Below are 23,401 nucleotides of genomic sequence, written 5' to 3'. Positions count from 1 at the left end.
TAAATGCGATTTTTCTCAATATTTTGATTCTTTTTTGCCCTCATATTCCAGATTTTCAAATCGTTGTATCGCTGTCAAATATTGTCCTATTCTAATAAACCATACATCAATGGAAAGCTTAATTATGTATAAATTAATGTACGAATCTCAATTTTAAACATTGACCCTTACGACTGGTTTTGTGGTCACAGGTCACATATATGCAGTGTTTCCATTAGGATTCCCATTTTGCTGTGCAGATTTAGTGATTCAATCCAATTGTTGAGTTTATTCTGATTCATTAAAATGAATGGGGCAGTGTTTTGTTGATTTCTACTGGCCTATGGTCAGATGTTTTTTATTTTTTAATGTGCTGAGACACTCGCCTGTTCTGTCCTGTAGAGTACTACCCTAACTGTGAGGTGGTGTTCATGGGCATGGCCAACATTCATTCCATCCGCAAGAGTTTCCAGTCTCTGCGTTCCCTCTGCACACAGATGCCCGATCCTGCCAAGTAAGACTCCAATAAACAGCTAATGCAATGCAATATAGCCACTCAGTATTATGAGCAACATTTTTCTTCTTCTTCTTCTGGAGACCATTCGATAGGACAAACAGACCCACTTAAAGGTATAGTTCACCAAAAATGAAAATCCTACTCACCCTCAAGTTGTTACAATCCTGTATAAATGTCTTTGTTTTGCTAAACACAAAAGAAGATATTTTGAGCAATGTTGATTACAAATCTTCCTTTATACAGGTTTGTAACAACTTAAGTGTGATTAAAACAGTATTTTCATTTTTTGTGAACTATCCCTTTAATTCATCAGTACATTTACATTTAGGCATTTAGAAGACGCTTTTATGCAAAGCGCCTTGAATAGATAAGGAAACAATAAAGCAATTTGTCATAGGAAGCCAGTAATACCTTATACCAAAGTGCTTATACCAAAATACAAATTTTCACTATTCCGAAACAGTACCTGTTTTGTATTCTTGTAAGAGTGAGATTGACCTACAAGATAAATAATGCTAATTTAATGTGCCATTTATTTAGTTGAGTTTTAAATGCATTTGTGCATAGATAAATTTTCATCTAAAAATATATTAACATACAAATATAAAATGAAAGAACAGACCCTCTGCTTTCAAACAAACAAAAACGGGGAAAAAAAAACGTTTCATCCATAATTTTTTTCTCTGTTTTATAAACTCTTAAATATGAGTGTTTTTCTTTAAAAAGAATTTTTTTTTGCAAAAAGCTAAAATAATTGCATTGTTGTAATTTTTTTTTGTTAGAGATCAGATTCAAAACGATGATCAAAACATACACGGAAAATTAATAAATATTTTTTGCTTCAGTTTTTATAAATGGAGCAAAAGCGCCATCTAGTGGATAATCACGGTATCACAGATAACCATAAAACCTCATGAGGAACATGTTTTTTTTATGCAAATGACATGATAATTCTTAATTGATGAGATAACTCATCAGTGGCGGGAAAAGAGTTAAGCAGTATAGTATGGTATAGACTGGATCAAAGATGAACTAAAAGTCAATTTTTAATTTCCAGCCACAATAAAAATAATGTCCCAGATCTGTTTATTAGTTGAATTCTGCACTAACCACATTCTTCTCACAATCTTCACCATCTAGAGAAGTCCTATTGAACAATTACCAGCAGAGAGAATAACTAAACATGTGTTACACACCTGTAAAAGCCGGTTTAAACACTTAAACTAAATGATGCAATTAAAAGTGAATGTGTATTATTAACTGTGCAGATTTAGCTGGGTGGTGCTATGTTCATGTGATGTCATTGGTGAATTATGGGACTTACTCCAGCTCATTAATATTTTGCACCTCCACTTCTTTTCCTTCTATTACTTTCTCTCTGGCCACACATCGGCTTGTATTTACTTCCCCTTACATCCACAATGTTTCCACTCCTCTGTGTTTTGAAGTCAACTTTTTCTCTCTCTCTCTCTCTCTCTCTCTCTCTCTCTCTCTCTCTCTCTCTCTCTCTCTCTCTCTCTCTCTCTCTCTCTCTCTCTCTCTCTCTCTCTCTCTCATCAACCCTAATGTTGGGTTTCTTAGCAGCCGACGTGATTTGTTCAAATAAATAAATCTGGTTCTCTGGTTCTCGTTTTTGGTCTGATTTTAAATGTCTCGCTGCAGGAGGTCAGAATGTTCCCGTAAAAGTGCTTTTCCTTTCACAATGACCTCTTTTCACTTTTAAAGGGGTCTTGTTTTTGGGGAGGTTCAGGCACAAGAAACTTAAAAGAGCTAAGCATTAAGACCGACCTAGGACAGAATTGCATGTTTGTTTACATTTGTGTATATGTTATGTCTTACAAAACCAAAACATTTGGGTTTCTGTAATATATTTAATGTTGTTGCAAATTCTAGTTACTTAAATATGTTTGTGTTGGCCAGCAGAATAATATTCTTATATATAGGTGAATGGTTTCCTGTACTTACTGATCTTATACACATAAACGTACTCTAGTACTTCAATCATCTGTATGTTAGAGTCGGGTCTGTGCTGTGTTTAATGCTTTGGGTTTGTTGTGTCTTCAGCTGGCTGTCTGCTCTGGAGAGCACAAAGTGGCTGCAACATCTCTCGCTTCTGCTCAAAGCATCTCTGCTCGTCGTGAACGCTGTGGACCGCGACCACAGGCCTGTCCTGGTGCACTGCTCGGATGGATGGGACCGCACCCCTCAGATAGTGGCACTTGCCAAACTTCTGCTGGACCCATTCTACCGCACCATTGAGGTGAGTTAGATCGCTCTGAAGGAGGGGGCATGTTTTTTAAGCTATTACAAGAATTTATAAGCTATATCACATGCTGGATAAATCCATAATGGATTATTTTAAATCCTGTGGTTTGAAATGTTTACAAGGCCATGTTTATATAGACAATAAAATGGAGGAAATTTTAAAATATTTGTAGTTTTCTGACCTTAAAAGACATTTTTAAATGGACAATTCAATTTATATACCCCTGAAAAGACTCAATCCAAAAGGTTACTTAAAAAAGATAAAATTTTTGACCTGGAAAATCCCAGGAGAACATCTGTCTAATATCTATACCAGGGATGGGCACGAGTACTCGATTGTGGCATTGATGATCGATCACGAAAACGATGATCATGTGGGTTTTTTCTGTGGTTGGCGGCATTTGGATGTCTGGTAAGAATTACAAGAGCCTTTAGTAGAAAAGACTGGGTGCGTGTTTGAAACGTTGTGTTGAGCTACGCAAACCGGCATATGACATCAGTGACGTTACCATGCATGATTAAAAAACAACCAGATAAAGGCCATGCACCCGCGCCGCTGCAACCCGCCACTCAGCGCAATGCTTTGAAGCCTAAACACACTTCACATCACTGAGGCACTATGGTTTAAAAGGATGGCATGTTTTTGGGATTCACTTCGGTAGGACGACAATACAGTCAGTCAGATGCAAAATGTACAGCGCCGTCACAAGTTCCCTCATATCATTTAATATTTAAACATCAAATGTCAAGAGATACCAGAGAGCCATACCAGCATTACATCTTGACTGAGAACAGGTGAGAGGAGGACACGACACAGCTAATCGCTAAAATGATAGCAAAAGCTGCTAAATGTTATGAAGCTTGTGCTTTGGCTGGACGTGTTTTAAAGCGGGCTGTTATGGTGCACATCCACAACGAGACTTTCTCTCCAGTACATAACTTAGTTTAAGTCTTGAATTTTGTGCAGATATATGCACGTTGTATAATACATTTATGTTGTATATAAGGCTTAATATTATGTAGTGTGCATCACGCAGCTATTCCTGTTACCACCGTGGGTTCACACCAGCCGCGTTTGAGGCATCAAATTCGCATCTACTGCGTATAGTTTGCCGCTTGAACATTTTGAGTTTACGCGCTTCATTCGCGTGTTTCACACGGCAACGCTTAATTCGCGCCATTCGCGTAAACTAGACATGCGAATAAGGCGGAATCACGTCTACCGCGCTAAAAAAAATTATTTGAGTGTTTTTAATACAAATATTTTTATTTTCACCATGACGTATACACCCCGCCCCTTTGATTGCCCTGCCTCCAGTTAATCGAGTACTCGTTTTTCAGACCTATGGATTAATCGAAATGAAAAATGACATAAATGCACATCACTAAACTAAACACTTTCGTCTTTTTCAGGGTTTTCAGGTGCTTGTTGAGATCGAGTGGTTGGACTTTGGGCACAAGTTCGCAGATCGCTGCGGTCACGGAGAAAACGCAGAGGATCTGAACGAGCGCTGTCCTGTCTTCCTGCAGTGGTTAGACTGCGTTCACCAGCTTCAGAGACAGTTCCCGTGTTCATTCGAGTTCAATGAAGCCTTTCTGGTGGGTGACATCAGCATGACCTTTTATCTTTAAAATGAAAGGTTTTTAACACTTTGACTGCCAGGGTTTTTTTTTTAAGTTACCAGCCAGGGTCAGCATTTTTTATGATTTTCACAAAAGTTGAATGCCTTCCAGAACATTTTCTTGAGCAAAATGCTGAGATAAATGCATTTCAGATTCAGAGTGATGATCAAAACATGCACTTTTTTTTTTTACTGTTTTTGGATCAGTGGATGCTTCAGTGTTTTTAAGTTGAGTAAGAGCCTCACCTTGTGGATAATAGTGGAAATATAACTTGTCAATGGCGGGGAAAGAGTTAAGGTGATTGTTGGTTGTTTGTTGTCATAACTTGTTCCTAAATTCTTTTGGTTATACCAGGTGAAGCTCGTACAGCACACATACTCGTGTCTGTTCGGGACGTTCCTGTGTAACAGCGGGAAGGAGCGGGAAGACAGACACATCCAGGAAAGGACCTGCTCTGTGTGGTCTCTCCTTAGACCGGCCAACCGCTCCTTTAGGAACATGCTCTACTCGTCCCATTCAGAGACCGTACGTTGTCCTCTATTCCTTTTTTCATCACTCCATTTATTTAATTTCACCTCCTGTTCTGATCTTTATCTGTAAGATTTACTGTGTGTATGCATGTTACTGAGTCCTTTCATTTCCTGTCTATTTAAACTTTTTAGAGAGTACTGCCATCATTTTTTATACAATACTTTATTGTGATTTCAGTCGTATTTTTATTTAAAGTTGATTTTCACATCTTGTCTTCTGTGCTTTATTTCCGTGTTAAACTATTTCACATAAAGTTAAAGAAAACATTATTGCATTTTGCGTTTAGAAAAAATTTGCAGCATTGCAACTTTATTGCATCATGGTGATATAACATGGGGTGGAGGTGCTTGCTTGTCACAAAAAATAATGTCAAAAAATCTTTCTTTCAGTCTTTAAGATTGATGGAAATTAAAGGGATAAATCAAAAATAAAAATGACCGCATGATTTACTTTCCATCAAGCCATCCTTTATGTATTTGATTTATCTTTTCTCAGACTAATACAATTGGACTTCCAAGCTTTATAATGGTAGTAAATGGTGCTTTTGATTTGAAACCAAAAAATGCCCATCCATACTTTACAGAAGACATCCACAGGGTTTCAGGTGGTTAATAAAGGCCTTCTGAGGGCAATCAATGTCATTTTGAAAGAAAAATATCAATATTTAAAATGTTAACATCCCACTCATGAGAGAATGCATTTACGTCGTGGCATCATGATGAGTGGAAGCTAGTTATTTTAGTTTGTCAAGTTTTAAATATTAATCGCATTGTTTGCCTTTAGAAGTCCTTTTATTAACCCCTTGAAGACGTTTGGATTACTTCTGTGAAGGATGGATGGACTTTTTTGTGAATCAAGAATAACTTGAGAGTGAGTAAATCATGGGGTCCATTTTTGGATGAACTATCCCTTTAATTAATGTGCTGTCAGTCGACCAATAATCTGCTGTTTCTGCTTAGGTGCTGCATCCCGTATGTCACGTGCGTAATCTTCTGCTATGGACAGGCGTTTACCTCCCCAGCTCTTCACCCACAACCCCTTCGGATGACTCCTGTGCCCCCTACCCTGCACCTGGTGCCAACTCTGAGGATCAGCCCCTGGGCAGGTAATTCAGAGTATGTTGTGCCGAAGCAGCAACTTCATGTGATTTAATATACCTTCTTAAGCTTTACAATCTTGTTAAGAATATTATGAAACCGTTCAATCATAAAATAAAGCATTTTTTTAAGTTGTCATCATTCCACCCATAAGCAAACTGAGCTTTTTGTCACCTCGTTTATCCAAACAGGCGTCCAAAGACTCGCTCATTCGATAACTTGCCCAGCGCTTGTGAAGTTGGAAACCCATTGACCTCAAATCGACGTTCCAGCGATCCCAGTTTAAATGAGAAGTGGCAGGACCATCGCAGGTCTCTGGAACTCAATATTGGGACGGGGGCTGACAGTGCTGCATCTCAAGATCCAGAGGGGAGGGTCAATGGCGTGGAACGTATGGGAACATTGCCCAACGGGGGCACAGAGGATGTCAGGTTGCCAGTGATGGAGGGGGTGGATGATGCCGAGCTGTCCCTGACAGTGGGTGTGGCTATGGGTCAGATGGAAAACATTCTACAGGAGGCAACAAAGGACGACTCCACACCAGATAATCGCAGAGATGCTAAGACAGACCACACTAATGATACCTCTGTTCAAAAGTGCCCTAATGGCCAGATGAACGATATTGCACATTTGGCAGAGGTTCAGAGCAACAACGGCATTGTTACTGAGACGCAACTAACGGCTAATACTAAAGCCGAAAGCCTCGGAGAGGGAAACGTCAATGGACATTGTTCAGAGGATGGAAGTTCGGAGACCTCTTCTGCTCTCAGCCGAGGTACCTCGGAAAGCCAAGACTCGGAGGAACCAGCCGAGGAAACCCTGCAGGAACATAACCCCTCTTGTAACGCACCCAATTTCCCACCCAATGGCCTTAGGACTCTTAGTAATGGCTTTGGGGTTGATAAGCCGCCGCCCGAGAGCCAGGCATCTACCGCTGGACCAGAGATCAGATCTGAGGCTCTTGAACAAGCTGAGAAACGGCTTTCCCTATTGGAAAGCTCCACGGAGACGCTTACGGAAGACTTGGGTGTTCGGCCGGAGAGTCTGGGACCCTTGACTATCCCTCACCCTCTTAAAACGTTAGCAGAATCCCCGTGCCTCAAACAAGGCCTCGATGCCGAAGCTGGCACCACCAGGACTATAAACGACATCCCCAAACGGCCGTCTCTTAGTGCCTTTCCATCCTCTTGTACCTCTGCTGACCCCCATAATCCCACTTGTAACGGAGAATCGCCAGACCCAGAGCCCTCCACGCCACAGTGGGCACGCACAAACGGGGAACGGACATCGCTTAGCCGACAGGTGTCGCTCGCCAGCTGCGGCTCGCTGACTTTAAACGCACGGGGCACCTGCTCCCACCATCGCTGCCTGCATTTGGGATTTCTGGGGCGGCCGAGCTTCACTCCCCCAGAACCGCCTTCGGCCCGGAGCCATCTAGATGATGATGGCCTGACCCTGCACACCGATGTCGTGCAGCAGCGCCTGAGGCAGATCGAGGCGGGTCACCAATTGGAGGTGGAAGCCCTGAAGAGACAGGTACAGGAGCTCTGGAGTCGCCTGGAGAGCCAACAGTCTGCTGGGATGCTGCGCCTCAATGGAGACATGGCAGACGAAGTGGTAAGCGTGCTGCGTGTACATACTGTTAGTATGGTAGTATGCTCCAGGATTGTTTAAAATGGGCTCAGGTTTGAACTGGCCCCTCAACAACTATTGGGATAAATGGGAATTCTATCAGACATTAGAGACCACCATGCTTGATATTAACATTTTTAATGTTGGTCAACTAAAGTAAAATCATTGAGAAGTGTCTCTGTTGACATGGGCTTGATGTTTTTTCCTTTTGTCTTTCTGTCAGACCTCTATGGCAGACTCTGACTTCAATCTGGAGCCCAGCTGTTTGTCCCGTTGCAGTACTGAACTCTTTTCTGAGGCCAGCTGGGAGCAGGTGGACAAGCAGGACACTGAGGTACACCTGAGGAGCACACCTAAAAACATTACTGAGGAACACACCTAAGCACACCTGTGGGATACATACCTGTGGAATAGACACCTGAACACACACCTATGAATGCACACCTATGGAATAGACAGACACCAGTGGGACAGATCGGAAATCCTGGACAATTGTTTAAATGAACAAGACGTTTCAGGACTGTTACCAGACTATTTAATTTTTCTCGTTTTATTATTTGCTTTATTTATTTACAAAGTATTTTTGTGATTTAAAAACTATAAGATGTACTATATTTGTTAGATAATTTAAGATTCTTTGGGATGGTTTCCCGGGCAGACCTTAGTTATATTAGGACATTGAAATAGTTTTACAAGGTATGTTGTACCTTACCAAAAACATTACTGGTGTGCATCCTGAGACAAAACAATGGCACTGATATGTTTTAAAATATTGCAGTGCACGCTTTTTTTATTAAGATGACTCAAACATGCATTTTAATCTTGGACTCGACTTAAGACCTGTCCGGGAAACCACCCCTTTAAGATTTAAATAAAGTTTGACTTCAAAACTGACCCTGTTTACCTTCTTAATACACATTCATGATCTGTGTCCCAATTCGAAGGCTGGGTCCTTCGAAGGATGCGTCCTCGAAAGCGAGTAATTGTTCGCTGTGAAAAATGACTTTCTTACACTGCACAAGAAGAATTTCTTGGTATTTTTGTCTTGTTTTCAGTAAAAATATCAAAAAAATTCTAAAATTGGGATGCTTTTTCTTGATGAGCAGAACGAAGAGGATGGGTCTGGTTTTTGGATCAAAAATATAGAATTTGGGGATTTTTAATATTTTGTTCATAAAACAAGCAAAAAAATCTGCCAATGGGGTAAGATAATTTTTCTTGAATTTTTCTTGAATTTAGTTTTTATTTTATATTTTTTGCTTACCCCATTGGCAGATTTTTTTGCTTGTTTTATGCACAAAATCACTTACATTTTATATTTTTGGTCTAAAAACTAGACTTATTTTCTTGGGTCGTTTTGCTCATCAAGAAAAAGCATCTTAATTTAGGAATTTTTATATAATTTTACTTTAAAACAAGACAAAAATTACGAATAAATTTTTTCTTAAATCATTTTTTGCAGTGTACTTAGTATTTTTGTCTTCGTTTCAGTACAAATATCTAAAAATTCTTAAATCAAATGCTTTTTCTTGGTGAGCAAAATGACCTAAGAAAATAAGTAGTTTTTCGACAAAAAAGATACAATTTAAGTGATTTTCTTAGGACATTTTGCTCATCGAAGAAGTATCTTGTTTTATTTTTAGATATTTGTACTGAAAAGAAGACAATAAAATTAAGAAAGTAATTTTTTGTAGTGTTTTTTGAAAACTGAAATGAAACCGTCTAGCCTTCGGAGGATCCATAAGTTGTGTCACCTTCTGTACGCTCCCACCGCACCTGTCAGCGGGACACAGCACAGACGTTTTTTACTTATTATAATAAACATTATTTTTATTTTTTTTAAATGTGAAGCGTTGCTGTAGAATAAACTAACAAACCGTATATCAAATTAATCAACCTTAGAAACACAACATACAAATAATATTCATGCAAAACATAACTTATAATACTAAAGCAGTGACAAGAACCTTTGTACACACTTTTATTTAATAAAGGTTTTAATTGTTTATTTTAAAATATCCAGCTGTTATATTTAGCCGTTTCAGGTGCGCAATGAATCTTGGGATGGCCTTGGCTGTAAATTATCCATTTGTTGTATACTTGGTAGCCTTGGTTTTCATTTTGAGGCTTCATTTTAAGTATCCTTCAAATTGGGAAGGCCTTAATAGCTTTCAGTCACTCTGCTGTGACATAGTCAGTCTTAAAGCCAATTTATACTTTTGCGTCGGGGTTACGCCGTAGGGTACGCCAGACGCTACACACGTAGGCAATGCCGTCATGAGCATTTATACTTCTGCGTTTGTGTTGCTCTGCAGTTAACCGACGAAATGGTAGGAGGAAACACAATGCATTCACGCCGACCAATCACAGATCTTGCAGTCCGCGTCGTTTCGACGTGTAGTTACATTTTTGAGGAGGTGCACGTCAGGTACTGCGAAGGCTACGGCGACAGGGTTCGCGTCTATGCGTATGTTACGGCGTACATATAACGCGCACCTAACGCAAAAGTATAAATTGGCCTTTAGGGGGTGTGCACACCAAATTTTTTAAAAGCATCTGGAAACGCCTGCAGGACGACGAATGCCAGCTGTTTTTCAGCTGAGAGCTTTGGTTGCTGTGATACTTTTGCTTTGGTTGTTGTGATATTTGTCCCGCCCATTCTCCACTGTGATTGGACGGCCGTGTGAGAGCTGACATTGACGAGCTGAGCTTTTCACCCAAAGTTGAAAATTTTTCGACTTTCAGCTCTCAGCGCGGATAAACACGCCGGCTTTCAGCACACAGAAAAAATGCTAGCTGCTGGCTTTTTTGAAAAACGCTGAGCTTCCATTGAAAACAATTGAAAACATTACGCCGGCCGCAGGCGTAAAAGCTTTGGTGTGCACACCCCCTTAGAATACGTCCTTCGAACGTTGCAGTCTTCGAATTGGGAATCAGATAAAGTTTTATTGTAAACAATTAATCATTGCATGATATCACAAAGGAAAAAATTTTTGGTTTCATGATCTTTCATCAACATTTCATAACTTTTGTACCGCACAGGCAGGGAAAATTTATACCAAGTAATAACATAACCTAGGATGATTCAATCCCTCATCATCAAACAAATTCAGATCAGCTTACCATAGGGTAAATCCTATGAAATAATCTGTAAAATACAACAGAAATAAGTTGTAATGACGTTTCATGTTATTTATAAAAGGCAGTAAGAACTTTAATTTAGAGATTCATGTGAATAATTTTTGCAGGTGACCCGTTGGTATCCGGACCATCTGGCAGCTCAGTGCTACGGCTGTGAAAAAGGCTTCTGGCTGGCTACAAGAAAGCACCATTGCCGGTAAGACTACAGCACACAAGACACGCGTCTTTATGGACACGAGATATGTGTGACCTTGGACTACAAATAAGGGTCGATATTTTTGAAATTGAGATTTGTACATCATCTAAACAAGCTTTTACATTGATGTATGTGTTTGTTAGGATATGACAATATTTGACAACTATTTGAAAATCTGGAATATAAGGGTGCAAAAAAATCAAAATATTCAGGAAATCGTACAACTTGTATACCAAAATCAAATAAAATCTACTTAATAATACATAAAACATGTCACTTAATTATTTTATTTTAGAAGTTATATTTATTTTAATCGTTTAGGTGTAGTATATTACTTTTTTAAAATATTGAAGCATTGCTGTCCTAAAAATATTAAATAAATCTTATTTACTGTTGTAGGGTAGGTTGTATTCACTGTTTATTTTCTTTTACATAGTTGTATGGACTTAGTTACTCTTAGTGACTTCACCAAATTATAATTTGCAACAAAACAACATTAATAATATAAAAGCCTCTGACATTTTATTAACAAATACTTAAGTAGTTAAAGTTTTTATCAGTTGTTATTCTGTGAAAAAGCTTAACTAATCAAAATATTCAGGCACAATGGATTTTGGGTATTCCTTACAACATGTACTGATCATTTTAAGTTCATTTCGCTTAAATGTTTTATGTAATGGATTTTATATGCTTAAAAGTTAAATGAACTAAGATTTTTTAAGCAGACTTGAACGCTCTAAAGTTTTTTGATTAAAATTTACTTATTTTTTAGGACTATATTCAGTGACTATAAAACAGTTAAATAATACAAGAAAATATATAATAAGACTTACTATTCCCACACAGTTCATTTTGTACATTAACTTATTTTATTTATAATTTTACTTTAAAAAATCTAGTTCTTAATAATGTTAATATTACTATGCAGAAATTATGGGGGGTATTCTAATATATTTACCAAAAGGTTTCAGTCTACTAATTATAAATACATTTTTTTATATAAATTTAGAGTAGGAAAATTACAAAATATTTGCATGGAACATTATCTTTACTTAATATCCTAATGATTTTGGCTCGGGATGCTCCGAATTATGATTTTTGCAGCCGATACAGAGTACCGTTTTGTTGTCTTCATGATCGGCCGATGCCAATGCCTGATACTGATTCTTCAAGCTGATATGCAAGCTCTTTGTGTTGTATACGCTGTTTGATGGGGATGTGAATACGCATCACTCTTTTTGGACGAGAGCGCACCCTCGTAGACAAAACACATATCTTTCTGTAAAGGCAGAAAGAGAAATCCACATTTGCGCGTCGCACATGAGCAAGGCTTTGTAAAAATGCTCGCACTGCGGAAAAAAAAACACATTTAGGAGCCATATGATGACAAAAGTAAACAGAAAGATCTGTTCATGAGATTAGCAATTTTAGCGAGCACCGATCGCGTCATTTAATGCGATGAACGACCGATACCGATCTGCGACCAAAATCGGATTATCTTTATTTTGGCATAAAAATATTAATAATTTTGACCCATACGATGTATTGTTGGTTATTGCTACAAATATACCTGTGCGGCTTATGACTGGTTTTGTGCTCCAGGGTCACAACAACAGAAATATCACACTATGCATCTAGCAATGATATCCAACAACTGAATAATTTTAATACTTAAAAACGTACTTATTTAAAAATGTTTTGGGTTGATGCAAATTCGCATATTACGATATCGTGCAGCCCTATTTGTCTCTTTGTTATCATGTACGTCACTGAGTGTCATTCTTTCATCGACTTTTTTTCTTACCATTGCAGAAACTTTTTATTTGTCTCTATAATTTCTCTGCCTTCTGTCAATCAACATTTTAGTATTTCCTCATAACTCAATGCAGCATTTGTAAACACAGATGGGAAATTTGTTTAATCTGCTAAGCACTCTCGAGTCAACATGTTAAACAAACAACAGTGATACACTGCAAAAAAATGACTTTCTTACTTAGTATTTTTGTCTTTTTTTCAGTAAAATTGAATTAGAATGTATTTTCTTGCACTGCAAAAATGATTTCAGGAAAAAAGTTCTTGGTGTTTTTGTCTTGTTTTTAGTAAAAATATCAAAGAGATCTTAAATTGGGATGCTTTTTCTTGATGGGCAAAACGACCCAAGAAAATAAGGCTATGTTCACACTGCAGGGCTCAATGCTCAATTCCGATTTTTTGAAAAAGGCCGTTCACATTTCTAATTAAATGTGACCTTTTGTGATCTCCAGTGTGAACGTGAAATGACCCAGAAGTGACCCGCATACGCAGAAGAGTACTCAACAGTCAATATTATTTAATATTTAATATTGTTCTTTTTGCAATATTAAAGTTATTTTCCCAATGGTTTTAAGAAGAAAATTAAAAAGAAGGAGAGCAAGGTTTTTTGGCCATGGCATTTTGTGGAGCAGTGTTAGCAAATATTAATTAAATCTATGACCTCGCTTCCCTTCCATTGACTGGTCTCAGCAGCATCGTCCGCCATGGTTGTTGTTTATATTCTCGTTCCTACCTACTTCAACGCAGAATTATGACGTTTGTAGCGTATCAATGACATACGGGTCGGATACATGTGACCTGGCCGTTTAGACAGATGTAGCATTTCAAAAGATCAGATACGTATCGGATTCAGGACCACATACCCAAGTGGCCTGAGTCACGTTTGAAAAGATCGGATCTGTGTCGTTCAGACTGTCATGAATACATCAGATACAGGAATTGGGTCGTTTCAGCCTGCAGTGTGAACGTAGCCTATGTCTAGTTTTTGGACCAAAAATATCAAATTTGAGTTATTTTGTGCATAGAGCAAGCAAAAGATCTGGCAATGGGGTAAGCACATTTTTCTTGAATTTAGTGTTTAAGAAAAATGTTCAAGATTTTTTGCTTACCCCATTGGCAGATTTGTTTGCTTGTTTTATGCGCAAAATCCCTTACATTTTTTATCACTTATTTTTGGTCTAAAAACTGGACTTATTTTCTTGGGTCGTTTTGCTCATCAAGAAAAAGCATCCTAATTTAAGAATTTTTTTTAGATATTTTTGCTGAAAACAAGACAAAAATACTAAGAATTTTTTTCTTAAATCATTTTTTGCAGTGTGATGAGCAAAATGATACAATTTAAGCGAATTTGTGTTAAAAAAGGCAAAAAAATCTGCCAATGGGTTAAGCCAGTGGTTCCCAAACTTTTTCGGTGTGCAGCCCCCCTTGTGTACGGTGCATTCCTACGCGGCCCCCCAAAGAAAATTTCTGACAAAAAACTGTTCTAAAACTCAACATTTTAATAAAAAAAAACATTAAATTATACAAAAAAGTAGTGCTTTTGGTTAGTAGCCTTATTTTTTTTAGGTTTAATTGCACAGAATTCATGATAAATTAATGTATTACATAAAATGTCATAAAACTGGGGCCCTTCTGGCACCATCTCGTGGCCCCCCTGGGGGCCCCGGCCCCAAGTTTGAAAACCACTGGGTTAAGCAAATTTTTCTTGAATTTTTCTTGAATTTAGTGTTTAAGAAAAATTTTCAAGATTTTTTTTGTTTACCTCATTGACAGATTTGTTTTGCTTGTTTTATGCACAAAATCCCTTACATTTTTTATCACTTATTTTTGGTCTAACAACTACATTCATTTTCTAAGGTCATTTGCTCATCAAGAAAATACATCTTAATTTAAGATTTTTTTTGATATTTTTACTGAAAACGAGACAAAAATACGAAGTAAGACAGTCATTTTTTGCAGTGTAAAGTGAAAAAAGCAGTATCACAGACTGAAGTTACAGGAAACGTTTGTGATGGTTTCAATATTACAGTGATGTCATGTTTTAGCAGCTTATGAGCTGCCCTGCTGTCTACATACTGTATAGCAGCAACTTTCTAAGACTACCAGTATAGTTTTCCTTTGCTTTTAGTGCGTACATTTCTCTCGTTCACAATTTTCAGCATTCTGGGATAGTCTTCTTTATAAAAGACACATGTGACGGGCTAAATAGAGAAGCTCACGGGTTTCGTAACAGAGCTGAAGTCTTGATTTTTTCCCTATCACAGAGGCAGGGAGCACATGGAAGAGGTTTGGTGAGAATTGTCTCTCTCTCTCTTTCTTGGGCTCATTCACAGTCTGTTAATCCTGCATCGCTTCAGTGTTTTGTTAATCCTCCTCTACTCCTCTCTGTCTCCTCGTGGGGTTGAAACGGCTCAGATGCATGTCTGTTGATGTTAGGGTCCCTTAATATTTTTACAGGTATCAGAGAGTGGCGTCAGAGCTGTTGCACATTTACCCTGCGACCCGGGTTTATCGACTGAAATAGGTGTTGATATGGTCATATATTAATGAGTTCATGGTTTTTAACATCACGCAAATCAAGTTATTGATTCTGTTATAGTATGTGTGACCCAGAAAGCCAGTTTTCTTTCCGTTTTTGCATGTGCATCTGTTTATCACGTGAGTGGTTATTAAAATGGGCTGCATGTTTTGAGCGTGAACAAATGTGTGGTTTATGACACGCAGCGTGTGAATTGATGGATGATTTGAAGCACCTCGGTGAATCTGCATGTGTTTGGTCCAGAATAAGACTTTATTCCCCAACCCTTAACACTTTAACACCTGTTGTTGACATATTGAAGATATAATAGAGAGCTTGTATACTTTTTAACTCATTCCACGCCAGACATTTTTTTGAAAAGTTGCCCACCAGCATTTTTTGTGATTTTCACAAAAGTTTCACGAAATGCCTTCCAGGAAAATTTTCGGGGAAAAACCGTTTCATCCTATCTATATTTTTTCTCTGCACCAGATCGGCTGCAAAAAATTATTTTCAAGAAAAAAATCTTGGTATTTTTGTCTTGTTTTCAGTGGAAATATCAAGGGATTCTTGCATTAAGATGCTTTTCTTGATGAGCAGAACGACCCAAGAGAATAAGTCAAATTTATAAAATTTGGGTGATTTTGTGCATAAAACAAGCAAAAATATATGCCAATGCGGTAAGCAAAAAATCTTGAAAATTTTTCTTAAACACTAAATTCAAGAAAAAAAATTGCTTACCCCATTGGCAGATTATTATTATTATTATTTTTTGCTTGTTTTATGCACAAAATCACTTAAATTTGATATTTTTGGTCTAAAAACTAGACTTGTTTTCTTGGGTCGTTTTGCTCATCAAGAAAGAGCATCTTCGTTTGGGAATTTTTTGATGTTTTTGCTGAAAGCAGGACAAAATTACTAAGATATTTTTTTCTTGAAAATCTTTTTTTTTCAGTGCAGTTATGCTCATAATTGTTTTAAATATAAAAAGTTGTATTTCGGATGAATGTTGTGCATACTTTTGAAAAGCAAACGGTGACCAAAAACATGTAAATAGGCTTTATTTCAGCACTATATTAATTAATCTCACAAGTCTGCGCCCAAGTTAAAAATATAAATGTTTTAATATACATATATATATATGTTACCTGTTTTCTTTCAAAATTCTTTCTTTCTCTGTGACTTCCCCCCCATCTTTAGGAATTGTGGGAATGTGTTCTGTGCCAGCTGTTGCGATCAGAAGATCCCGGTGCCAAGCCAGCAGTTGTTCGAACCCAGTCGCGTGTGCAAGTCGTGTTTTAGCAACCTGGAGACCCTGGCACCATCTCTGGAGATAGAGCTGGATAAACCCATTACGGCAAGCTCCAACTGATCTCGGAACAGAAACGGGTCAAGCCAGCTGGACGAGTACAACTGCAGAGGACCCGAGGGATGAGTTCAGAGAAGAGACTACCTGAAATGGAATCGTGTGTATATACGGGACGGAGCGAGAGGAGGATGCTTTGCACTTTCAGTTAGCGTTTGCGGAAGAGACTGCTGAACTTATTTGGGGGGGCGATTGAAAGCTTGTCTTCATTTACGATGAAACTTGTCCTGTCCCTGCTGCATAAAGCTGTGCAAGTGGATGGTGCAACATCAATCTTTTTTTAATAGGATTTCCTCATCTCACGAAGATATTAGATTTCAGTGGTGTTCTTGGGAATGCCGCACGGGGAAAGGTGCTTCTTGGACAAGGCCGCAACGTCCTAGCTTTGATTTTGAGTTCTCATCTTTATCTATCAACTCCTAATATATCCATTTCTTTGGTTTATCAGGCTTTCTCTTTTTTTTTGTTTTTGAGGAAGAAAAAGGAGTAGAAACCTGTTTTTCCCCTCTTTTTTTTATTTTCTGCACAGGTGCGCAGTCTATTGGCGCCAAATTCTGGACAGCCGTTTCACGCACACATTTCCTGATTAATGACTGTTTGTTAGTAACTCCATACAATGGTCATGGATGTGCTTGAATATCATTCACCTTTTCTCTCCAATGTAGAGACAGAAACCGATGTCAGCATGGACCGCTAGAGGGCGCTCTTGGCTTTCTGATCAGCTGTGTGTCAGCAGAGACTTTATCACTCTAATGCATTTTTTTGTAACATAAATGCGAGACAAAATAATGAGATAATATATTAGACTGATATAAGAATGAGACGTATAGCATTTAAGATGAGAAATTGTATAGAATTCTTGAATAGTGGCTCACTAAATTAGTCACCAAATATAAGTTGTCTATTTTCCCCAGTTGTAGTCACTTGGGGTTTTCTTTGTAATGTATTTCATTTTTTTCTTATTTTTCTTGCGCTAAAAGAAGAATCTGAATGGCGTATATATTTGAGAGGTATTTTATTTGATATGCTGCAGATGGCCCCAGATGTTTTTTTTCTTTCTTTGATTTCAATTTTTTAACACTTATTTATTGCCATCTTTTTGGAGTATGTTCGGTCTTGACAATTGATTGACAGGATAATCAGTGTTGATTGGTAATTGGATGTGTGTGAGCTGCACTGAATATAGATATCCCAAAAAATACACCAACATTCACACTTCCACACACACATTTGGTATTTTTATCACTTCTATTTGAGAAATGATACACAAATTATAATCTGATTATTTTGCTTACACCCTCCTGTTTTTTTTTTTCTTTGCAAAGGTTTATTTCAAGAATTCCCACCGCCAACACATGAGGAATGAGTATAGTTGTCTATATTTACTTGCACTTGTGTCATTTCAATTTTTCAATCTGATATTGCTCTTTTTATGTTAAATTTTTATAATCTTCATACACATTAAACGACCACATCTGTTTTAGAAAAAACAATGCAACACCTTAAATGCATCACAACTGTACTCCATTTGATTTCTCAGTTAAGAGAGATATGAGTGCTAGTAAATAATGACATAACTTGTTGAAGTGGCGACAATAGTCGTCATCTGATACTTTAGTGAAATTTCTGAAGGTTTGGATTTCTTGCTAGGCGTTAATTCTCCTGACTGATGATATCTGCACCTTTTCAGAAGTAAAGAGTGTTGTGGATTCAGTGTAAACAGTGGATCTGCTTTTGCATAAACGCCAATCCATGAATGTGAATTTTTTTCCAGCAAAGGAAATCCCATGGTTTATATTTTGCACATTGGTAACCATCAGAAATAGACACTGTTGCAGACCTCTATAAGAATAAAAGTGGAATTCCAATCTAATCGTCTCAAACTGTGTGCTTCTGTGTCTTGTGGAAATAAGCATCTGTCTGTGAATTTTATTTTTTATTTTTTTACGCGTTGCCAATAAAAATTTAAAGCTTATAAATGTCACTTGAAAGGAGAAAATTTAAGTTTACATTTTTTACGCGTTACCAATAAAAATGTTAAGCTTATTAAGGTCACTTGAATATAAATTGTAAGTTGAAATTTTTTTTTTGAGGTGTTATCAATGAAAAATGTTAAGCTTATCAATGTCACTTTTAAAGGTAGAAAATTTAAGTTAAACATTTTATTGATAATGCCTAAAAAAATAATTTCAAGCTTATCAATGTCCCCTACAGGGAGAAAATTTAAGTTGAAATTACTTTTTAGGCTTTACCAATAAAAATGTAGTAAGTTGAAAAAAAATTTAGGCATTAGAAATAAAAATGTTAAGCTCATCAATGTCACTTTTAAATGGAGAAAATGTAAGTTGAAAATTTTTTTAGGCATTACTAATAAAAATGTTAAGCTTATCAATGTCACTTACAGGGAGAACATTTAAGTTGAAATAATTTTTTAGGTGTTACCAATAAAAATGTTAAGCTTATCAATGTCACTTTTAAAGGGAGAAAATGTCAATTGAAACATTTTTTAGGCGTTATCAATAAAAATGATAAGCTTATCAATGTCACTTTTAAAGGGAGAAAATGTCAATTAAAAAATTTTTTGGCATTACTAATAAAAATGTTAAGCTTATCAATGTCACTTACAGGGAGAACATTTAAGTTGAAATAATTTTTTAGGTGTTACCAATAAAAATGTTAAGCTTATCAATGTCACTTTTAAAGGGAGAAAATGTCAATTGAAACATTTTTTAGGCGTTATCAATAAAAATGATAAGCTTATCAATGTCACTTACAGGGAGAACATTTAAGTTGAAATAATTTTTTAGGTGTTATCAATAAAAATGTTAAGCTTATCAATGTCACTTTTAAAGGGAGAAAATGTCAATTGAAACATTTTTTAGGCGTTATCAATAAAAATGTTAAGCTTATCAATGTCACTTACAGGGAGAACATTTAAGTTGAAATAATTTTTTAGGTGTTATCAATAAAAATGTTAAGCTTATCAATGTCACTTACAGGGAGAACATTTAAGTTGAAATAATTTTTTAGGTGTTATCAATAAAAATGTTAAGCTTATCAATGTCACTTTTAAAGGGAGAAAATGTCAATTGAAACATTTTTTAGGCGTTATCAATAAAAATGATAAGCTTATCAATGTCACTTACAGGGAGAACATTTAAGTTGAAATAATTTTTTAGGTGTTATCAATAAAAATGTTAAGCTTATCAATGTCACTTACAGGGAGAACATTTAAGTTGAAATAATTTTTTAGGTGTTATCAATAAAAATGTTAAGCTTATCAATGTCACTTACAGGGAGAACATTTAAGTTGAAATAATTTTTTAGGTGTTATCAATAAAAATGTTAAGCTTATCAATGTCACTTTTAAAGGGAGAAAATGTCAATTGAAACATTTTTTAGGCGTTATCAATAAAAATGATAAGCTTATCAATGTCACTTACAGGGAGAACATTTAAGTTGAAATAATTTTTTAGGTGTTATCAATAAAAATGTTAAGCTTATCAATGTCACTTACAGGGAGAACATTTAAGTTGAAATAATTTTTTAGGTGTTATCAATAAAAATGTTAAGCTTATCAATGTCACTTTTAAAGGGAGAAAATGTCAATTGAAACATTTTTTAGGCGTTATCAATAAAAATGTTAAGCTTATCAATGTCACTTACAGGGAGAACATTTAAGTTGAAATAATTTTTTAGGTGTTACCAATAAAAATGTTAAGCTTATCAATGTCACTTACAGGGAGAACATTTAAGTTGAAATAATTTTTTAGGTGTTATCAATAAAAATGTTAAGCTTATCAATGTCACTTTTAAAGGGAGAAAATGTCAATTGAAACATTTTTTAGGCGTTATCAATAAAAATGTTAAGCTTATCAATGTCACTTACAGGGAGAACATTTAAGTTGAAATAATTTTTTAGGTGTTACCAATAAAAATGTTAAGCTTATCAATGTCACTTACAGGGAGAACATTTAAGTTGAAATAATTTTTTAGGTGTTATCAATAAAAATGTTAAGCTTATCAATGTCACTTTTAAATGGAGAAAATGTAAGTTGAAAATTTTTTTAGGCATTACTAATAAAAATGTTAAGCTTATCAATGTCACTTACAGGGAGAACATTTAAGTTGAAATAATTTTTTAGGTGTTACCAATAAAAATGTTAAGCTTATCAATGTCACTTTTAAAGGGAGAAAATGTCAATTGAAACATTTTTTAGGCGTTATCAATAAAAATGATAAGCTTATCAATGTCACTTTTAAAGGGAGAAAATGTCAATTAAAAAATTTTTTGGCATTACTAATAAAAATGTTAAGCTTATCAATGTCACTTACAGGGAGAACATTTAAGTTGAAATAATTTTTTAGGTGTTACCAATAAAAATGTTAAGCTTATCAATGTCACTTTTAAAGGGAGAAAATGTCAATTGAAACATTTTTTAGGCGTTATCAATAAAAATGATAAGCTTATCAATGTCACTTACAGGGAGAACATTTAAGTTGAAATAATTTTTTAGGTGTTATCAATAAAAATGTTAAGCTTATCAATGTCACTTTTAAAGGGAGAAAATGTCAATTGAAACATTTTTTAGGCGTTATCAATAAAAATGTTAAGCTTATCAATGTCACTTACAGGGAGAACATTTAAGTTGAAATAATTTTTTAGGTGTTATCAATAAAAATGTTAAGCTTATCAATGTCACTTACAGGGAGAACATTTAAGTTGAAATAATTTTTTAGGTGTTATCAATAAAAATGTTAAGCTTATCAATGTCACTTACAGGGAGAACATTTAAGTTGAAATAATTTTTTAGGTGTTATCAATAAAAATGTTAAGCTTATCAATGTCACTTTTAAAGGGAGAAAATGTCAATTGAAACATTTTTTAGGCGTTATCAATAAAAATGATAAGCTTATCAATGTCACTTACAGGGAGAACATTTAAGTTGAAATAATTTTTTAGGTGTTATCAATAAAAATGTTAAGCTTATCAATGTCACTTACAGGGAGAACATTTAAGTTGAAATAATTTTTTAGGTGTTATCAATAAAAATGTTAAGCTTATCAATGTCACTTACAGGGAGAACATTTAAGTTGAAATAATTTTTTAGGTGTTATCAATAAAAATGTTAAGCTTATCAATGTCACTTACAGGGAGAACATTTAAGTTGAAATAATTTTTTAGGTGTTATCAATAAAAATGTTAAGCTTATCAATGTCACTTTTAAAGGGAGAAAATGTCAATTGAAACATTTTTTAGGCGTTATCAATAAAAATGTTAAGCTTATCAATGTCACTTACAGGGAGAACATTTAAGTTGAAATAATTTTTTAGGTGTTACCAATAAAAATGTTAAGCTTATCAATGTCACTTACAGGGAGAACATTTAAGTTGAAATAATTTTTTAGGTGTTATCAATAAAAATGTTAAGCTTATCAATGTCACTTTTAAAGGGAGAAAATGTCAATTGAAACATTTTTTAGGCGTTATCAATAAAAATGATAAGCTTATCAATGTCACTTACAGGGAGAACATTTAAGTTGAAATAATTTTTTAGGTGTTACCAATAAAAATGTTAAGCTTATCAATGTCACTTACAGGGAGAACATTTAAGTTGAAATAATTTTTTAGGTGTTATCAATAAAAATGTTAAGCTTATCAATGTCACTTACAGGGAGAACATTTAAGTTGAAATAATTTTTTAGGTGTTATCAATAAAAATGTTAAGCTTATCAATGTCACTTTTAAAGGGAGAAAATGTCAATTGAAACATTTTTTAGGCGTTATCAATAAAAATGTTAAGCTTATCAATGTCACTTACAGGGAGAACATTTAAGTTGAAATAATTTTTTAGGTGTTATCAATAAAAATGTTAAGCTTATCAATGTCACTTACAGGGAGAACATTTAAGTTGAAATAATTTTTTAGGTGTTATCAATAAAAATGTTAAGCTTATCAATGTCACTTTTAAAGGGAGAAAATGTCAATTGAAACATTTTTTAGGCGTTATCAATAAAAATGATAAGCTTATCAATGTCACTTACAGGGAGAACATTTAAGTTGAAATAATTTTTTAGGTGTTATCAATAAAAATGTTAAGCTTATCAATGTCACTTACAGGGAGAACATTTAAGTTGAAATAATTTTTTAGGTGTTATCAATAAAAATGTTAAGCTTATCAATGTCACTTACAGGGAGAACATTTAAGTTGAAATAATTTTTTAGGTGTTATCAATAAAAATGTTAAGCTTATCAATGTCACTTTTAAAGGGAGAAAATGTCAATTGAAACATTTTTTAGGCGTTATCAATAAAAATGATAAGCTTATCAATGTCACTTACAGGGAGAACATTTAAGTTGAAATAATTTTTTAGGTGTTATCAATAAAAATGTTAAGCTTATCAATGTCACTTACAGGGAGAACATTTAAGTTGAAATAATTTTTTAGGTGTTATCAATAAAAATGTTAAGCTTATCAATGTCACTTTTAAAGGGAGAAAATGTCAATTGAAACATTTTTTAGGCGTTATCAATAAAAATGATAAGCTTATCAATGTCACTTACAGGGAGAACATTTAAGTTGAAATAATTTTTTAGGTGTTACCAATAAAAATGTTAAGCTTATCAATGTCACTTACAGGGAGAACATTTAAGTTGAAATAATTTTTTAGGTGTTACCAATAAAAATGTTAAGCTTATCAATGTCACTTACAGGGAGAACATT

At 35.4% G+C, this 23,401-nt stretch overlaps 1 protein-coding gene across 6 annotated transcripts in view; it reads left to right on the top strand.

The window, feature by feature from the left end:
• Window positions 1-18,550, top strand: part of mtmr3 (myotubularin related protein 3) — a 38,467-nt gene extending 19,917 nt beyond the window's left edge. For 3 of the 6 annotated variants that reach the window (XM_055168711.2, XM_055168708.2, XM_055168710.2), the window contains 10 exons: window positions 382-493; window positions 2,561-2,756; window positions 4,175-4,360; window positions 4,739-4,909; window positions 5,875-6,020; window positions 6,204-7,629; window positions 7,868-7,978; window positions 10,893-10,981; window positions 15,058-15,084; window positions 16,512-18,550. In XM_055168711.2, the coding sequence (XP_055024686.2) occupies window positions 382-493; window positions 2,561-2,756; window positions 4,175-4,360; window positions 4,739-4,909; window positions 5,875-6,020; window positions 6,204-7,629; window positions 7,868-7,978; window positions 10,893-10,981; window positions 15,058-15,084; window positions 16,512-16,683 (2,636 nt within the window). In that variant the 3' untranslated portion in view covers window positions 16,684-18,550. The remainder of the gene's footprint in view (window positions 1-381; window positions 494-2,560; window positions 2,757-4,174; window positions 4,361-4,738; window positions 4,910-5,874; window positions 6,021-6,203; window positions 7,630-7,867; window positions 7,979-10,892; window positions 10,982-15,057; window positions 15,085-16,511) is intronic. The other 3 variants (XM_055168713.2, XM_055168712.2, XM_055168714.2) reach the window with 2 other exon arrangements.
• Window positions 18,551-23,401: the final 4,851 nt, after the last annotated feature.

This window comes from Misgurnus anguillicaudatus, chromosome 5, assembly GCF_027580225.2.
Source record: "Misgurnus anguillicaudatus chromosome 5, ASM2758022v2, whole genome shotgun sequence".
Classification (NCBI taxonomy): domain Eukaryota; kingdom Metazoa; phylum Chordata; class Actinopteri; order Cypriniformes; family Cobitidae; genus Misgurnus; species Misgurnus anguillicaudatus.
This window is presented reverse-complemented; position numbering and strand designations above follow the sequence as displayed.